This window comes from Peromyscus maniculatus, chromosome 7 (assembly GCF_049852395.1).
Source record: "Peromyscus maniculatus bairdii isolate BWxNUB_F1_BW_parent chromosome 7, HU_Pman_BW_mat_3.1, whole genome shotgun sequence".
In the NCBI taxonomy this organism is placed as follows: Eukaryota; Metazoa; Chordata; class Mammalia; order Rodentia; family Cricetidae; genus Peromyscus; species Peromyscus maniculatus.
The window spans coordinates 18,268,221-18,288,831 of NC_134858.1; the positions used below are offsets into that span (position 1 = coordinate 18,268,221).

Consider the following 20,611-nt stretch of genomic DNA (forward strand, 5'->3'; position numbering starts at 1 on the left):
CTTAATTTGTTTCTGGTGACAATTAGTCATAGTAACAAAAAGACAAATCAACAGGGTAAGTTACAATATCTATCTATCTATCTATCTATCTATCTATCTATCTATCTATCTATCTATCTATCTATCTTTATATCTATCTACCTATCTATCTGTCTGTCTATCATCTATCTATCATCTATATCTATCTATCTATCTCACTTATATATATTGAAAACCTATCTATCTATCTATCTATCTATCTATCTATCTATCTATCTATCTATCTATCTATCTCACTTATATATATTGAAAATTCCAATCAAGACTACAAACATATAAAGGCATGTATTCTACCACTTCCATTTTCCTTCTTAAATATTTTTTAGACAAAGTATACATATTTCCTACACTGTTATGCTGAGTATTTGACAGGCAAAGTTTTAACACAAAATACTAACATACAGAAGAAAAATGTATGTTGTGAGAAGTAATTGTGTACTACCAGATGTTTATCAGCATTGCTGGTCTTTGTCTACCATGTCCATTAACTACTACCAAACTCTAGTTATGAGAAAATAAATGCCCAAAGAACAAGCTTAATATACACTGGCTGGAAATAGCACTGTGTTTATTTGGTAGTATACAGTGAATGTGTGATTTCCAATACCATATCAAACAGTTCCATCTGGAAATTAACATGCAAGTTACATAAACTGAAATTTTCTCCCCAAAATTTATGATATATAAAATGTTGAACTTTTACTGAAAAATTTTCACATATTAAAGGGATACATGGTTGCATGGAAGACCATTGCTCTAATCCAAGCTCTCAAGAGCAAGAGGCAGTATGATCACGAATATGAGGACATAAAGGATTCAAAGTCAGCCCGGCCTGCATAGTGTACCTCCTTCTCTGAAAAGGTGTGATCACATGGACAGTGCTCACAGTAACGCATGTCCAGTTTGTTACAGCGTCTTCACAACTGCTTCTACTTTCTACAACTGACTAATGAGCATGAACGCTGAAAACCTGAGTGACAGGTAGGAAGTCTCAAATATGACAGAGGAAATGCCTGTGCCTCACAAGTGCACCGTGACTGAGCCACGTCCTTGGTTCAACCAATTTTAAAAATTCAAATATGCTCTCACCTTCACAAGATGTCATGCTTGCTAACATGTGAGCTTCTGTAATCTGTAGCCTGATGGGATTTCTAATGTGTGTGTACACAGCTGAATACTGAAATTCTTGTACTGATGCAGAGCCAGACGAAACGTGGCACCCATACTCCTGTATCACGCTCTTGTGCTTTATTATCTGTTTGTTGTGTTTCTGATGTCAGCTGACTTTCAAGTACTATTTAAAAAGCTTCCGTCAGGCTTTACTTTCTGATGGTTTAACAACACATGGCGTCTCCTGTCATTAAGATTTTCTCATTTTTTTGTGACAGGATTTCACTGTATAGCCCTAGCTGGTCCAGAACACACTATGTTGACCAGGTTAGCCTCAAACTCACAGTGATCCACGTGACGACACTGCCTCCCGAGTGCTGGGATTACAGGTGTGCACCACCACACCTGGCTTTCCCAATCTTTTGGTTTGGTGTCTTGCTATGCAGCTAAACATCAAGTCCAAATAAGTCTCTGCCAAGATCACCCACACGGGTCAGGATGAAAACCTACACCTGGCCAACTCACTTCCTGTACACGACTGCATCTTTATGAGGTTTTTGATATAGGCTGAGGTCTGACTTAGGTATCAAAGTGTTCTGTGTTATACATATTGATAAAGTCTACCTGTAGGAGCTTTCCTGCCCACTGGATGCACTTTATGGTTTAGAAAAGTGTTCTAGCATTCTTTATATTCAATGGGCCATTCACCTGCACATACTACATGATAGCACGTGGGACTTAACCACATGAAGCCTTCTCACATTCCCTAAATTTGCTCGTCTGTACATGGGAATGAGCTAGAGCAGGGAATTTTCTCACTTTATTTTCATGGGGTTTTTGCATCTGTATGAATTCACTGATATTAAGTAAGGTCTAATTATATGGTAAAAAGACTTTATGTGTATCCTCTGATGTCAGTTAGGGCCTGACTTATTGTGTCAAGCTTTTCTGTACTCTTTATATTCAGGGTTTGTCACCTGCATGTGTTTTCAGATGCCGAGTGAGATCTGACTTGGTGTAGAAAGCTTTCTTGCATTCTAGACATACGTAGGGTTTCTCACCTGTATGTGTTCTCTGATGTCGAGTGAGTTCATACTTGCATTGAAAGGCTTTCCCACAGTCTTTACATTCATAGGGCTTCTCACCTGTGTGATGTCTTTGATGGACAGTGAGCTGTGAGTTACAGTAGAAAGCTTTCCTGCATTCTTTGCATTCATAGGGCTTCTCACCTGTATGAGTCCTCTGATGCACAGTGAGGTCTGACTTGCGATAGAAAGCTTTCCTGCACTCGTTACATTCATACGGTCTCTCACCAGTGTGAGTTCTCCGATGTCGAGTGAGGTCTGACCTGCACTGGAATGCCTTCCTGCATTCTTTACATTCATACGGCTTCTCACCTGTGTGAGTCCTGTGATGGACTGCGAGTTGTGACTTGCAGTAGAAAGCTTTACTGCATACCTGACATTCATAAGGCTTCTCGCCCGTGTGAGTCCTGTGATGGACAGTGAGCTGTGAATTGCAGTAGAAAGCTTTATTGCATACTTTACATTCATAGGGCTTCTCGCCTGTGTGAGTCCTCTGATGCACAGTGAGGTCAGAATTTCGGTAGAAGGCTTTTCTACAGTCTTTACATTCATAAGGCTTCTCCCCTGTATGAATTCTCAGATGGACATTGAGCTGTGACTTGCTGTAGAAAGCTTTCCTGCATTCTTTACAGTCATAGGGCTTCTCGCCTGTGTGAGTTCTCTGATGCACAGTGAGGTGTGACTTGCAGTAGAAGGTCTTCCCACATTCCAGACATGCATGGGGTTTCTCCCCTCTCTCGAGCCGCTGATATCGACTGAAGGTAGACTTAGAATAGAAAGCTTGTCTACATTCCTTACAGTCATATGGATTCTCGCATGTGTGATATCTCTGATTTTTGCTATAGTGTGACTTCAGGTAAAATGCTTCTAAACATACTTCGCATTCATAGAATTTTGTCCCTCGATGGATTTCTTCATGAATCTTTAATTCTGCCTTAAGACAGAAGAATTTGTTAAATTCCTCATATTCACATGGAGAATTTATAGAATTTACCATGATGTTTTGCTTATCATGGTTTCCAAATGACAATTCTTACAATTACTACATTGAAATACTTCTCTCCACTATTTTACTTCCTTTAATGAATTTAGTCAAAGAATGTTATCTTACATACAGTCTATTAGAAATTTTGCATCCTAATCTGTGCTATGACTTGAATAAGTCATGCCTCATCAAAGGATTTCCTATATTCATTGAGCTCATTAGTGCTCCTCTACAAATGAAAACTTCTGTGTCAATAACACTGACTTTGTAGGTTTTTCCTGATTCAAAATGACATGACTGACTGTATTATGGATACTCAGAAGTGCAGGGTAACTGAAGGGTTTCAATTACTTTAAAATGGTCAGATTCTTTTGTAGCCTACATCTCACCAGGTTCACTACTGAGAAGCTTGTCCTGCCATAGATTAAGTTCCTGAGGAAACATTACTAAAATAGTTTCCACTCTTTGTGTTTGAAGTTGAAATATGGTTTTGAGGGACTTGGCACTGGATCTCGAGTAGGTAGACGGGTAGGAAGAGGGTCATAACTAGGTAATAAGATGTTGAACTTCCAAAGAAGCAGCTTCTTCCTCACACTCCTGACCTGAGAGAAAAGCCTGGCAGCTTCAAAGAAAGGCCTGGCGAGCTTCTTCTGCCAGCAGGGTATCCTGGTGCTGGATCTCCAACAAGTTCAAGGATGTATCAGCACATGTTCACACCAAAGTTATGGTCTATTGGCCACTTGGTCTTCGTTCAAATGGACCAACCCTAAATTAGGGGGACAAAGACCCCTCAAACACCCTTGAACCCCCAAGACCTTAACAAGAGGCTGGATTTCAGGCTCCTGGGGCCCTGGCTCTACAGAGGTCTTTCTCTGTGTGGCTGGTGTGTTTCCTCACTCTACTAACCCAGTGACAGCCTTCTTCACCGGTTATCTGTCTGGCGTTCCCCTGAAGCTGGTTGTTGCACCTACGATACTTCCTGCCTTGCCTTTCTTTTTTCTTTCCATTCTTTAACTGGCAGAGAAAATGAACCCAATCAAGACCCAGTTTGTGCTCACATCAGCTTTACCTACTTCAACAAGTTCTTCATTTGATGTATTGCTGTTGATTTCAATTTGCCAGAAATGTCTGTCTCCATTTTTCCGGCTGGTCTCAACCAGGCTACTCATTTTGTTGACACCTGAAAATATTATTGAAATTGTCAATTATCATGAATTGGACATAAGCTCTGTACAAATCAAACATAAAAGTGAAATAGTGCCTTCTTATCATCACATTTGAACTTTTTTGTTTTGTTTTTGTCTTTGTTTTTAAAGACAGGGTTTCTCTGTGTAGCCCTGGCTGCCTTAGAATTCACTCTGTAGACCAGGCTGGCCTTGAACTCACAGATTTGCTTGCTTCTGCCTCCCAAGTGCACCACCACCGCCCAGCTTACATTTGAACTTTTAAAATATCTTTGTATAACTGTGCATATCCTAGTCTTTAATGAATTAGAAAAACACTAAGAGGTAGTGCGGTTCTCTGGTACACTGCTGCACTGTTGGAACACGGCGATAAAACACCCGCCACGTCTCAGCTGCAGGGTTTTATATAGATGTCCCCTTCACTCTTCTACCTGTCCTGATTCTCTGTTTTCCGAATATATAATGCCATGCCTCTTTCAGATAGGAAACACGGAAACTCTCTTCTACTAGCTACCTTAAATATTCTCTCTCCCTAGTACACCATAGATTAGGGGAAAGATTGTTACTATGTTTCAATTAGTGTACTTTGCATTAATAAAGAAGAGCAGGATCCTCCATAGGGTTTTATGGGAATGATTTTTTATGAGATAAGTTGCTTGTGGCTTGCCTTTACAAAAAGAATTTTGTTACTTTGTTTTAAATATCTTCTGTAATAGTGGCTTAGTATTCATGGAGTTATTCCATTTATGTTTATCACAGAAATTCATAACATTATCTGATTTTAGACTTTGCTTCATAGAATAATCTTGATTAGCAGTTTGTATTTTCAGGGCTTAAAACACCAAAGACTAAACTTTCTGGAACTCACAGTTTCTGTTAAGAGATCAACTATGATAGTAGACTCATATATTAAAAACAAAAACAAAAACAAAAAAACACCTGGGTGTGGTGGCACATGTCTTTAATGCCAGCAAACTGGAGGTAGGGGCATGTGGATCCCTTTGAGTTCAAGGCCAGACTGATCTACATAATGTTCCAGACCAGCGAGAGCTACACAGTGAGATCCTGTCTCAAAAACCAAACCCAAACAAAACAAACTAAGGACACTTTTTGCTTATAGTTTTCAATACTTTGCCCATATTCTGTCCTCTTGCCGTCTTAACTATAATGAGGAAGTGTTCTCAGTGTCTATCAACTTGTGGTTGTAAATGCCATAGATTTGGACACCTGTCTCCTGACCAAGACTTATACAATATTCTATACCAATTTCATGAAATGTGTTTTCTGTTGACCTTACTCTCAATTCACTGCTTAATAAGAGTCACAGATTGAAGCTCTCATAAAACGACTCAAGAGCTCTTCAGTGTAGTAGTGCTATAACTGCTCTGTTTTCCCTCTTAGTACCATGTAATTGTTACACCTGCTCAAGGTTGTCTTCAAACAAATTCCTGGTATTCTTTCTTCCACGCTCTGTACTTTCCAAAGAGTGTTTCTGTTGTTGTTGTTATTGTTTTTAATTTAGCTTTTCTCTTCCAAGATCTGAGAGTGTATATTTTTTTTTCAGAATCACTCTGCTGAATTCCTCACCTAAGAAGCTGAATTTTCCATGAAAGAGTTAAATTGACCTTGTACATGTGGTTCACATGGGTGCACATGCAGTGTGTTTGTGTGTATGAACATGTGCGCACACACATGGGGAGCTTACGGGGTGAACCTCAGGTACTGTTTACCTTGTTTGAGACACAGTCTCTCAGTGGAACCTGAGGTTCACCAGTTTATGAGGCAGCTGGCCACGGAGCCCCGGGGGTCTGCCCGTCTCCACCTCCAAAGCCCAAGTTTACAGGCACGGGCCACCAAGCCATGTTTTAATTTCGGTACTTGTGGCTGTAGCCTTGGCAGGCAAGCACTTGACTGACCAAGTTCTCTCTCTCTGGCACTTGACTTCATTCACCTATCCTTCTGAATAGTCCTGGCTTTTGAGTGATTTCTCTGGTGTCTGGTAACTGCTCAGAGCTTTCTCCTTTTGTCTCCACACACCATACACGCACCTTTGTAACTCTGACTTCAGAGTCACGCGGCCTGGGAAGAACTGCTCACGTGACATTCGACCCTTCTGTCGTCCTCTTTCTCACTTTTCTTAAAAATTCCACAGGCGCCACAACTACAGCACTAATTTTCAGTCAGCTTCTCTGTCTAGTCTTAAATTGAAATCCACATGTGTATTTTATGGCAAATTTGGAAAACAGTCATCACAAAGTAAAAGTGAAATAAATGAAAACTCCTTTAATATTTTCCCCTCTGAAGCTCCATACTCTTCCCTCTGCTCCTGATAAACGTTCTCTGTGCTGTTCGTCTCCTCACCATACGCCATTCCTTTGCTTCACTTTTCACACGCTAAGTGGAAGGATCTTAAGAGGAGATGCGTTTGTGTGTGACTAAGTATCACGATAATTGCAAAGACAAGCACTGGTCAAAAGTCAGTGTTGAGATAATGTCAATAAATCCCTAACTGAAAACATATGGTAATAAAGGGAGGGAGGAAGCACAACCTAAGACCCGGGTAAAGGAACTGAATTATTCCGAAGAGCAGCAGGACAAAGAAAAGGTATTCCTCAACATCAAGAAACTGGCAGAACTTGGGGGAACCTGGATAAAACAAGTGTGTGGTCCGTGAGGCTCAAGTGAAACTCAAGTCTGGGTTTCGATGAAACTTGCTGAACAGTCCAGTATGACCAGCATCTGATGGTCTCTGTGTGACTGTCTTCTCTCACGTTGTAGCAATCACTGACCTGCGAGGTTCCACACTGAGGCGTCTGCTGTGCGCCACGGCCCAAACCCATGCTCCAAGTTGAAGATCAACTCAGGTTTGGCCATGCAGTGCCCTGCGAATGAGAAGTAATGGACAGACTGTGACAAAGTGCTAGTCAGGAGCACTGGTGGAGACAACAGCTATGTCTTAGGAACTGTGCAATGCTGAATGATCAGAAACGTCTTCCTTCCTTTTTTTTTTTTTTGATAGATTGGAGGTTAAACCTATGGCCTTACACATGGGAGGTGTTACACATGTAACACCTATGTTACAACTGGGTTCTCACCTGTCCCTTTACATACTGGCCATAACAGTGATTTCAAATCCAGACATGGGGGTTGGGGATTTAGCTCAGTGGTAGAGTATGCTGTCAACTGAACTGTATCCCTCCGCTGACTGGAATGTTGTCCCCAAATGACATTTAAGTCATGATTTTAAGAAACCTCAAAGGGAAGACTGGATGGTGGCCTGGTGGTCTGCTCTGAAGGATGAAGCCCTGAGTTCAAGCCCCAGCAGTCATTTCAAACGCTGGCAGAGCTGCACACACCTTAAACGCAGGGCTGTCGAGGGTGGACACGGGCGTTTCTGGGAATGGCTAGCTGCCAGCTGAGCTCCAGGTTCAGTGAGAGGCACTGTCTCAGGTGAACAAGGCAGAGAGCAGTAGAGAAGAATGCCTGACATCCTTCTCTGGCTTCCATGGACACCCACATACCTATATGATCACACTCCATATAGTCATACACATACACACACCAAAAAACAAACAAACAAACAAAAGACAAGGAACAAAGGAAGCTTCAAGTAAACAATGAAGAAGAAGACTCAAGGAACTTGGATAGTCTGCTATTTAGGGTAAGTTCAACAAAGAAAATGTAGTCATTAAAAAAAGAACCACCCAGAAGATTTGGAAGAGAAGAGCTCAACTGATGAAAAATGGAAAAAGCAGCACTTGGGAGGTGGAGGCAGGTGGATCTCTGTGAGTTCGAGGCCCGCCTGGGCTACAGAGTGAGATCCAGGACAGGCTCCAAAGCTACACAGAGAAAGCCTGTCTCAAAAAAGCAAAACAAACAAACAAACAAACAAAAAAGGAAAAGGCAGGAAGACGTGGCAGCTGGAATGACCAACAGAGACGAACAATGACACAAAGATTGGCTATCTTAAAACACACAAAGGCAAACTAGAGAACTGGAGAGAAGACAGGGTCTAGAGAGACCGCTCCGCAGTTAAGAGCACAAGCTGCTCTTCCTCACCCATCTGTAACTCCAGTTCCAGCGTATCCAACGCCCTCTTCTGGCCTCCAAGGGCACCAAGCACACAAGGGTGCACAGACATGTAAGAAGGTAAGATACCCACATGCATAACATTTTTAAAATAAAATTTAAAAAATATATAGAAACATGGTCCTCCCCCCCCCTTTTTTTTTCTTTTTTTGAGACAGGGTTTCTCCGTCTAACAGTCCTGGCTGTCCTGGAACTCACTTTGTAGACTAGGCTGACCTTGAACTCACTGAGCTCTACCTGCCTCTGCCTCCCAAGTGCTGGGATTAAAGGCATGCACCACCACTGCCTGGCAACATGATCCTTTTAAGAAAACAAACATTTGCATTATTTGTGTTCCAGAAGAAAAGAGAATAGATATAAAAATAAAAACAAAGATAGGCGTATGCAATGGACCCTAATAGATTTAGAGCAACAAATCATTTTGTCTCACATTACATCCAAATTAGCAAAATTCTGAGACAAAGAGAATCCTAAAACCACAAAGAAGGAAGCCTAAAGTTGCTCCTAAATGAACACCTACGTTACAACTGGGTTCTCACCTGTCCCTTTACATACTGGCCATAACAGTGATTTCAAATCCAGACATGGGGGTTGGGGATTTAGCTCAGTGGTAGAGCGCTTGCCTAGCAAGTGCAAGGCCCTGGGTTCAGTCCTCAGCTCCAGAAAAAAAAAAAAATCTTAAAAAAGATCTTAAAAAAAAAATATTTCATCAAATCCAGACATGGACACAGATGCCAATGGCAGATCCAACATCCCCAACAAATAAAGATGTAAATAATCTCTACAGAATAGAAAGTGGAGCAGATTAAGACATAACTATCACAATATGACCATGTGTGACTCATACCAGAGACATGGTACTTGCGTATAGAAATGAACAAGCATCCAACACTCTGTACATTAAGAATCAAAACAAAATCCATGCATACTTAGTATGGGTCAAAAATGGACTCCAGAGACCAGGTGGGGAGGTGCTGGTCATGGGTCTGCCATGGACCGACCTCCTGCTAATTAGCAGGAAACGCTCAGGAACGAGCTGACTGGAACATACTCTGCTGGGTACTGAGGTGTCAGCCTCTATCTATCTCTGCTGCTACTAAAAAGAGCTGAGAAATCTTGCTCCTCAGTGTGTTTCCAGCTCTGAGGCTCCTCCTCCACAGAGGATCCAAGGGAAAAGGCCAAAAAAGAATGCCAAAGAAACCTCTGACCTCCTGGCACTAAAACACGCTTTCCTCCTTTGGAGTTCCCTCCCCCATGGCGTCAGCGGGCTGGGAAGGTGACAAGCATCATATTCTCAACAAAGGCTTCAGAACTTACATTCAGAAAGGAAGTTCTCTTGAATTAATCATTCTGTGAAACCTGGGTATTTACATGCTACAGAAAGGGACCAGACCCCTTTCATACCATAGACAGAGATCAACTAAATGGATCATAGAATTTAATTTAAGACCTGAAACTAAAACTCAGGACAATGATGCTCGTGGAGTTTTTTGATATTTGCCAATCCAGCCTACAGAAGCAAAATCACCAGATGAGATTACATCAGACTAAATGTCATGACTACTGCATGCCTAGAATGAGAAAATACTGGCAAAGTATTTACTCAGCAAGCAGTTAATTTCTAGAATATATACGGATTTTACTCACTAAACACAGAAAAGGAAAGAGCTCATTAAATCTGAGCAAATACCTAAATTTGTATTTCCCAAACATGGCTTACAAATACATTTACAAATAAAAAAAGAAAGAGATTTTTCCAAAATGACCTCTCACTGAACTGTAGAGAGAACATTATTTTTACAATACAAAATAAAAAATGTTAGAAACCTACACAAACAGGTGGTAGCAATATATATATTAGTGCAGCCACGTGAAAATACAGAATGGTGGCCCTGAGAACTGGACCCAGAATGACACCGACACTGTCCCACTGTCAGCGAATACAAAGAAAGTGACATCGTGTGTGCAGGGAAGTGTGCACAACAGTATTGAGAGCTGCTGGCAGCCAAAGTCCATGGAGTATCAGCAGTGACAGCTAGAGGTCAGAGGTCAACCTACCAGAACTGAGGGTCCTGTTAGAGGAAATCATCACACAGTGTAGCTAGAGTTTTCCTGCCTTGCCCACGGTCAGGACAAATCTCTGTCACCCGCCAGTCCCACAGCCACTCAGACCCAACCAAATAAACACAGAGACTTATTTTTCTTACAAGCTATATGGCCATGGCAGGCTTCTTGCTAACTGTTCTTATATCTTAAATTAATCCATTTTCATAAATCTATACCTTGCCACGAGGCTCATGGCTTACCGGCATCTTCACATGCTGCTTGTCATGGCGGCGGCTGGCAGTGACTCCTTCCACCTTCCTGTTCTTTCTTTTCTCCTCTCTGTTAGTCCCACCTATACTTCCTGCCTGGCCACTGGACAATCAGTGTTTTATTTATTGACCAATCAGAGTAATTTGACATACAGACCATCCCACAGCACACAGGCATTATGGAATTACTGCCTTTTGAATGAATTGGCTGTCTCTTGTTGTAAACTTCTTGTGCATTAACAGCTATGATTCTCCCCATTTACTGTGCGTTTCCATGTTAAATGTACATGTAATCTCATGATTGCGTTTCAATCTTGGGCACAACTTTCCCTATATATTTGGGGTAACTGGATAACTGTTCCCTGCTGTGTTGATTTTTCATAACATATATCTGGCCAGGGCCATTCTCCGGACAAAAGTATTTCAGCAAAGATACCTTTTTCCAAGGACAAAACTGCACATAAACATTCGCTCCTCTCACTTACAGATAAGAGAAAAGAACCACTAACAATTAAATCCTCAACCCCTTACCTTCACCCCGGGTTATTTACACAAGACCCTAACTTAAGAGATTTACTGCTCACATTCCTGGGATGATGTTTTAGCCATTTGTTAGTTACTGAGTTAAGACAGTTACTTCCCACTGACCCAAGGAGACTGCCTACAAGGCCAGGCAGGTGATAGGTGCCCAGCTTCTTTCTTGTGCAAATTGAGTTTTAATTCCTCCTCAGCCAGGTGCTATCCCTAGATTCCCTAATTGATCTCAGCCTTTAGTTGACCTGACCAGAGAACTCCCCTTTAGTCACTCCCCTTTGGGTTGTAATTGGAAGCTGACATTTATTGCTTTATGTGTGGATCCTTATCACCCATCTTTGTGACCCTGAAAACTTCAAGCCTCGAATTGCTTTGCCAAAGAATTACTGCATATGTATATATGCTGGTTCTCTGAGAGCACTAGAGAGGAATGATTGAGAAGAACAAAGATGAGGACAAGATGGGAAGAACTAGATAGAGATGAGAGACCAGCAGGAGGGCCCGAGAGGAGCTAAGTGTGAGAACAGAAAAGAAACTGTGTAGATAGAATTGACTTAGAAGAATACAGTGAATGGACTAGAGAACTCAGTGTGTTTAGATTCTTTGAATATCCCTCAGATTAGAATCCTCAGCTCCTATTCTGGACCCTGTTAGAAATCCCCTCAAGCAGGCACTTGGGGGGAATTCGTTACAAAAACATTCTTCAACAAAGGAATGTCAGGAGAGAACTGTGGCACATATACATTTAAAATAGCAGAACATCCTGTCATAGGGACAGGCACACAGGGCATTCTGTTATGCTGTAGTGTGGCTATTATTCTGGCTTGAAATGATTGGCACCATCTTAATACACAGGATGATCTTGGCACAAAGTCACGGCAATGTAATGAAAACTACGGAGCACATCTCTAGGCTACGGATGGCACAGGATTGGGAACATTCCCTTACAAGACTATCGTGAATGTCTCTGCTCAGAAGCCGTCCTGGGGGCACTTTTGCCAACTGTAGGCTGGTAAAACTGTAAGTAAAAACTAACTAGGGTTGGAGGGTTTTTTTTTGCTTTTGTTTTTTGTATTTCTGAGAATCACATTTACTATCTAAATAAATGCGATAAACTCATATATTCACCAAACATTGATGAAATCTTTCTTTGGGCAATAAAACTCCATCCATATTTGGAGCAAATACACTTTTCCTCTGTCTCTCCAGGAAAGTTACAATATGAAGATGAAATATGTCAGACACAGAATGAAAAGTCCTCCACATTCTCATTATACTTGTAAACTAAAGATGGCTTCAAACAGTTAAACAATAGCTCCTACTGTGAGAAAAGATACAGAGGATGGAGAGATGGAAAAGAACAGGTAAGTATTAACGGGGCATGTTAGGAGGGGAGGAATAACGTAAGTTCTACAATACTATTGTACACATATGGATGACACCAACTGAATATTTCAAAGCAACATCAGAGAGATTGTAAATGCTCCCAATACAAACAAGTCACTCCAGAGCTGATCCACCATCAGTCAACACCAATCAGATCATTGCACACTGTGAGCATCACCAAGCTAAACTGTTCTTCACAAATGTATATCATTGCCATGTCAATTCAAATGTACAATATCAAATTAGCATTAAAAGTAAGCAACCATTCTACAATTGGTACCTCTGAGAATTACAGGAGCCACTCACCCAGGGACACCAGGCTGCTGTAGTTCTCCAGCATCACGTCCTTGTAGAGGGTCCTCTGGGCAGCATCCAGGCCCTGCCACTCCTCCCAGGTGAAGTCCACGGCTACGTCCTCAAAGGACACCAGCACCTAGAATGACAAATCTGTCTTCAATCCAAATTGTCCTCAGCCTTAGGAACAGAAAATGGGAATTCACTGTCTATGTGTATCTATGTCTTATCAGTGTCTTATGAAAATGTAGTCTGTTTTGAATTCTGTATTATGATAGAAAGAAAAATTAACACAAAAGTCTCATCTATGTGTTGTTAATCTTATGATTCAAAAAAACATAATTAGAAACTTTTCCAAGGAATTACAACAGAAACAAAAATCCATAGAAAAATACATGTATATGCATGGTTTGTGTTATTATGAGCAAAAGACAGACATTTATACCCGTGACATATAAAATGACATTAAATCTGTAAAGAATGAACAAAAGAGTGAAAAGGCAGATGTTGGGGCTGGTAGCCAGTGCATGAAGAGAGGAGCAGGGCCATGAGTTCGATTCCCGACAGCCTGGAGCAGAAGAAGCACTAGTATTGAACTGTGGAATCCACACGGAATCATGTAAATCCATGTGGAGGCTGTGAAAATCTGTCGATAATGAACGTTTGCTGAATATGCTGTGGGAGCCCACAGAGGTTTCCTAGTGAAATCTGAGCTTGCTTTACCCAGCAGGACAGTGTAAGAGGGTGACTGGACCACAGGCCTGGGTACCAGGTGTTTGGAAGGGTTTACACTTGGTTGTATCTAGCAAGGGGGAGGTCTTTTGACCTGCCCCTTGGCAACTGTTATAAAAAGCCCTTTTAATTAAGTTCTGGGCTGTTGGGCATTGACCCAGGTCCTCCTGAAGCTATCCTGTGTTTATGTCTTTCCTCTCATCTGCTAGGTCTCTCTTTCTACCTAATATTTCTTATCCCTCTCTCCCTAAGAGTTCCTATAAAAGGTGGGTTTCTGTTTCTCACAATATGGGATAGCCAAAAATCAATTCTGAATCAAACGTGTTTGAATCCCAGGTGTCTGTGGCAGTGCCCGCCCATGCTGCAGCAGGTAACTTTGGTCAGCTGTTGTGAAAGCACTCACTCCGTTCCCAACGTTATTCCATAGCACCACACAACTCCAGGGAACATGGCCTGAAATGCCTTGGTGCACACACGTGTCAAACTACTGTGTTTTTATTGTAAATACGTTTTCCACTCTCATAGAGATGTAATGGCTTAATTATAGAAAAGACTGAACATTTTCCATACCTTTTGTTTAAGCATCAAGCTAGTATATATCTGAATTGTATTGTTACAATTCCTGTCTTAGTATGCACCTTGCTTTCATCTTTAATTAAAATCATATGTATATCAAAGAATTGTTTTAAAATAACTTATTTATGATTCCTCATCAGTAAACCTTTGAGCTATTCATATGCCTATAAATCTAAGGTCATATAAAAATATCTCAGATGAAAAGTGGTCATGCATGGAAAAATTTTAAAAGCCCTAAATAGTAGATACTTGACTTTTTTCCTCTATCCATAAACACAAACAATAAATATCTGTACATATCTCAGGCTCTTCTGAAAAGCACACATGGATTGACAGACTTCTACGTTCTGTATAATTCAGAGAACAACCATATAAATGGGTTTGGAACACCATGGCACACTCAAGTGTGAGCTCTACATTGGGCCAGTGTACTACAGAATTAGAAGACAATTCCAAAGCACTAACATGACCCCGAAGAGAGAAAGACAGGTGACCCAAACCCTGATAATCCAACCACGTGAATCCATCTAGGGCACAGAAAAAACGTGGGAGCACTACACACAATGTGTGTTTCCACTGGCTTCATCCCAAGGGTTCAGGGCAGAAGAGGGGGAAACTCACAGAATTTGTCCCTGGAAGGGAACTTCATGCAAGGTTTGCTTACTGCTGTTGCCAACAGTCAAGCTTTTATCTAACTTGCCCCAAGGTGTGAACAGGGCAGGATGAACAGAGAGCTCTGCAGCCTGGAGATCTTAGCCCTTCCTGAGCCTTGTGCCATCCTTACTTCACGGAAATCTCCTTTGCTCTGAGTACCTCAGCTTGACCAGCCACTTTGAGGGAATACAGGCTAAACTCCCAGCTCTGGAGGACAGGGACCTGGCACATGCCAAGCTCCTGGATCTCAGAGAAACAACGATTTCAGGGGATCATGTAACCACTTCCACGGTCTCAGCTCCCTAGCAGTATTACAGAAAAGGAGACAACGACACAGACCACTGAGATTTCTTTGGTGGCTCAGCTATGTGGGTCTTGAACATGAATGTTGCAGTGGTGTTCCCATGCCTGCAAGGTTTGAGGGGGAACTCAATCCACAGGCATTCTGACAAGGGTTCCGAGTCTGTGGAAGGAAGAAGCACAGACTATGTGGAAGGAAGCCAACAACTGGTCTCAGCTTGGCTCTCATGTGAAATGCTCATGAGCAGTTATACCATTCTTTACAAGTCCTTTTCTCCAGTGCTGAGAAAATGAAGACAAAATATCAACTGTATAAAATGCACCAGGAGAAACAAATACTTGATAAGAATGTGGGAAGAGGGAGTTAGTGCATGGGAATGCCTGCAGGGAGGTAGAATCTGAGGATTTTGTTCCCAGACACAGGAAGTACTAGAGCTGATGGTCAGAGCTCTGGATTTAACAGCTTGCTTCCTACATATATGCAAGTCCCAGGGGAAAACAGGGGAGCCATAGGGGAGAAGTGGGGTAACACAGAAAGACGAAGGATTAACAGACACAGGACGAAGAAGGCCCTCGCTCTGCATTCTGTCAGGGAGTCAGAAACTGACAGACAACCAACAAAATTTCCAAAAGAGAGATTCTTAGCCTAGTGATACCTCAATCAATAACATGTAAGTCCTCAGGGTGTATGCCAAGGAGTGGTGTAACTGGGTCATGTGGGAGATCTGTTCTCAGCTTTTTGAGAATTCACCACATGGGTTTCCACACTGGTTACACCAGTTTGCGTTCCCACTCTGGTGAATTAGGATTCCCCGTTCTCTGCACCCTGGCCGACATTTGTTGTCAGCGGTTTCCTTGATCTGGAGTGAGATAAAAACTCAAGTTTTAAATAGCATTTCCCTAATTACTAAGAGTGATGAACAGTTTTTGAGATATTCCTAGCCATTTTTATTTCTCTTTTTGAAAACTCTGTTCAGATCCATTTTTTTCTCTGTTTTTCAGAGTTTTGTATAGTATAGATATTAATCATTGTCAATTGTTGGCCTTTGTCCCTGGGAAATATTCACAAAGTCCTTTCCTATACCTATATCCTGTAGGGTACCACCTAGATTTTCTTCTAGCAGTTTCAGTGTTTCAGGCTCCACATGACACCTATGGCCAGTTCCTGCCTCTGAGTTCCTTCTCTAAGTTCCTACCCTGACTTCCCTTCATGATGGACTGTGATCAGTCATGTAAGCTGAAATAAACCCCTTCTTCTCCAAGCTGCTTTTGGTCACAGTGTTTTATCACATCGGCAGATACCCTAAGACAGGCACTCTCCAGGCGAGGCTGGCACACAGGCTGTGTGACTACAGCAAGGTCTAAGGATTGAGGGTGGCAAAGACGGGGGAGAGGTTCCAGGGATTTGCCAGGCTGGGATGGTGCGCAAATGTGTGCTCTGGACCAGCACTGAAGCTGAATCCATGTTCCCAAGCCATGGTCAATCTCTTGGAGTCTTCTCTGTGAAGTTAGAGATTTGTTTTTCATGGACTAGAAAAGTACATAAACCAACTTATATTTTTCTACCTAAGTTTTAAAATATTTTTATTCTCTGAAAATTTCATAGCTGTAGACAATGTATTTTATCTATCCACCCCCAGCCCACCCCTCCTATTTCCCTTGAACTCTCCATCCCAACTTCATGTCCTTCATTTTCTTCAATGATCTACTGACTCCCAATGTACATGGTGGTGGTTCCACCACTGGAGCATGGGGTAACCTACCAGGGGCCCCACCCCAAAGAAGACCGACTTTCCAAATTTCATTTATTCATTAAACCACGATGTAAATGTTATAGTTTGTGTAATGGACCTAAGAAATTCACAGAACGATCAGGCCTGTGCTCCTTGCTAGGCACATGCCACAGACTCACCATTTCCGGGTTCCAGGACACCCAGCGTCCTCACTATGGTTCTCAAGGGAGCAGCATGTCATTGGGAAGCCGAAGCGGCATTAGAGCTTCTTGATCAAGATGAACCTGATGACAGATCACATGATGGTTTGTTCAAAGGCTATGACGGAGACAGTGAATGCCCAGCCCTGACTGTCTATACCCCTGACTGGACATTCCTCACCTTAGTGCTGGGCTGGACAGGGTTTCGGTTCTCACCCCCTTAGACTCTGAGTAACAGCAGACGGCACAAACCCATGGGGGAGTGAACCCAGAAAGACAAGTTCTTGTCTCCAGGTATCTAAGGCAGAGCTTCCAGCCCACGACAGCCTGCAGCTATCACTGTGGCCCAGGCAGAGGTTGGCCTCAAATGATTCTCCCCTCTCATGCCTCTCATACTGAAACTACAGACTGGTGAGTACGGCACCTCCTTAACCAGGCTCACCTGGAAACAGAACAAACTGTCATTCTGAGATACTAAGGTATGCAAACATTTACTATTTCATAACCTCTAGCAAAATCTCATGTTCTTTCTCCCAAGGGCATTCTTCCCTCCCATAGAGTCAAGTGAACGTTGTGATTTTTAAATCAGATTTTTTTGTTTGATTGTACAACTCCCCATTAACCCCTCCAGCCTTGTTACTTAGGAAAGTGTTTGAGATTCAACAGACTGTGCACTTCTGTAGTTAGGAAACATTAATGGGTCCTGAGGCAAGTCATTCAGACTCCAGGCTTGGGATAGTCTATGGAGCATGGGCTTACTTCATCTTGAAACCTAACTCGTCTAAAAGCTCAATTCAAGTTAATTCTTTCTTCCTCCCCGACACCCAGTGACTGTGCTGCTGATACCAATGTAACAGTTACAATGGATCAGTCACAAAGAACTCTGTTGGGGTGAAAGCAGTGACCAGTCCCCCAGGGTAAGCTCAAGCCTTTCTTCACATCATGCACATTGCTTGTCTGTCAGAATGTTTTCAGGTATGTTACTGTATGGTATTAAAAGCTGCATTCTTGCTTTCACCAAAACATCCATAGCTTTCATATGTGTGTGTGTGTGTGTGTGTGCGCGCGCGCGCGCTTGCTTCGAGACAGGGTTTCTCTGTGTAATTTTGGGCCTTTCCTGGAACTCACTCTGTAGCCCAGGCTGGCCTCGAACTCAGAGATCTGCCTGCCTCTGCCTCCCGAGTGCTGGAATAAAGTGTACACCATCACCATCCAGCTCCAGAAATATTTTTTAACCATACTCAAAATTTATATTCATTCAGTATTGTCTTTGCCCTCTTCTTTAAGTATTAAATATCTCTAATACAATTACAGACTTTTAGATTGTAATTTTCTCAAATTAAGCATTATATAGAATCAATTTTACCATGTTCATATAAAATCAAGCATTATTCCCCTTAGGGCATTTAAAATTTTTAATATATATATATACTTATTTTTTCATAAAACCAATTTGTTATTCACTCACAATACCCAAAATATTATTTATAATTTTGTCCCTGTTCTCTATCAAGAGTCCAGCTTACACATGCTGTCAAAGAGCAGTCTATTGGGCTGTCCAAGGAAAACTGACCACAGACCTAAAGGAGTTGTCAACACTGAGAACTGACAGCTGTCCCTGGGCCTGGACTTTCACGGATTCCAATGGTATTCAGTGGCGTGAGAAATTTCTCAGTACTGGATTCTTTCCTGGTGGTTTGTTTCACTCTCTAGTTCCAACTGGCCTGGAACTCAGAGATCCTCCTGCCTTTGCCCAAATGCAGAGATCGTAGGCATGTGCTGCCATGCTTGACCTGCACCGAATTCTATGAAACCAACTCAATTATGTCATCGACATTAATATGAATTCTCACCAATAAAGTTAACCTAAACCAGCGAAACTACAGTCAGTGCTATCTGTGACAGGACCATTTTGTGTGTGTGTGTGTGTGTGTGTGTGTGTGTGTGTGTGTGTGTGTGTGTGTGTGTGTGTTCATGTGGGTGTGTGCATGTGTGCACTCAGGTGCATGCATATGGAGCCAGAGATGAACTCTGAGTATTTTCCAGTATGGCTCTCCAATGTGTATTTTGAAGCAGGGTCTCTTGCTGCACTTGGAGCTCACTGATTTGTGTAGACTGGCCGTCAATAAGCTCCAGGGATCCTCCCACCACCGCCTTCCCTTTGCTGGGATTACTGATGTGTGCTGGTGCTATTACATGGGTGCTAGGGGTCTGAACTCAGTTCCTCATGCTTTTTGTGGCAGGCTTTGACTGGCTGAGCCGTCTGCCCAGTCCCAACTGCAATCATTCTCACAGCTTGGGTTCTCTCTCAGCTCCTCTACCGCCAAAGGATTTTTGTCTCTATTTTGTCCAAAATGACCTTGAATTCTTGGACTCAAGAGAAATATAAATCACATGTTGACATTAAATTTTAATTTGAATATTAAGAAAACATTTATTTATGATGTCCAAAGGAATAGACAAAGGTAGAGTATTCATTGTTGATTAGATTTAAAGTGTGGCTTACCATAGAATTAAATATTCTCCATCATGAACAACAATAATGATACCTGCTGCAATACTGATGGCACTTGAGAAACCTATGCCCACTGAATAAAGGCAATCATTACGTCCATCAACAATCTACTTACTTTCATACAAGTTCAGAGAGGAGGGGCTGGAGAGATGGCTCAGTGGTTAAGAGCACTGGCTGCTCTTCCAGAGGTCCTGAGTTCAATTCCCAGCAACCACCTGGTGGCTCACAACCATCTATAATGGGATCTGGCGCCCTCTTCGGGCTTGCAGACAGAACACTGTATACATAAATAAATCTTAAAAAGTTCACAAAGGACTCACATCTGGAGAGCAAGGAGATTCATGTTTATGGAGCAGAAGGAAATAAGGCGGTGATGTAGTGACTGCTGATGTTTACAGTACTGTTGTGTTCTGCAGGAAGAGAATGTTCTGGAATTGGCTTTGATGATGAGTATGTGTAAGTGAAACCATCTAACTGTACCCATTATAGGCAGACACTGCAGAGTATGTGTATTATAATCTGAATAAACAGGTTACTACAAAAATGCATTAGGAATTTTGATGCAACTTCTTTAGCATATTAATAGTATTAATCTACATTTAAACATTAAGGAAATCATTACTGTATTTCCTTGTGTCAGTGAGACAGGAATTTATTTTCCTTGGAGTATCTGAGGATTTTATGTTCTAGTGCTTCCTAACACACTTTTTCAAAAATCACCAACCAGAAATTCATTTCTAACAATGGCTGAGGAAAGAGCCCGATACAGTGATGGCCGAGCTTGGACAGGAACCTGGACTCTAGATCCAGGAATGCAAAACAAGACAAATAAGAGATGAAGAGGAAGGAGAGAAAAAGTTACATATTTTGGATTCTGGAA

At 41.9% G+C, this 20,611-nt stretch overlaps 1 protein-coding gene across 3 annotated transcripts in view; it reads right to left on the bottom strand.

The window, feature by feature from the left end:
* Positions 1-590: 590 nt before the first annotated feature.
* LOC102916413 (uncharacterized) overlaps positions 591-20,611 on the bottom strand; it is a 47,961-nt gene continuing 27,940 nt past the window's right edge. The window contains exons 1-6 of one of the 3 annotated variants that reach the window (XM_076575868.1): positions 17,398-18,252; positions 17,196-17,300; positions 13,034-13,160; positions 7,193-7,285; positions 4,289-4,399; positions 591-3,164 (exon numbers count right to left, since the gene is read on the bottom strand). In XM_076575868.1, coding sequence (XP_076431983.1) covers positions 2,113-3,164; positions 4,289-4,399; positions 7,193-7,285; positions 13,034-13,160; positions 17,196-17,198 — 1,386 coding nt within the window. In that variant the 5' untranslated portion in view covers positions 17,199-17,300; positions 17,398-18,252 and the 3' untranslated portion in view covers positions 591-2,112. Of the gene's footprint in view, positions 3,169-4,288; positions 4,400-7,192; positions 7,286-13,033; positions 13,161-17,195; positions 17,301-17,397; positions 18,253-20,611 lie in introns of those variants that run through there. The other 2 variants (XM_076575867.1, XM_042280558.2) reach the window with 2 other exon arrangements.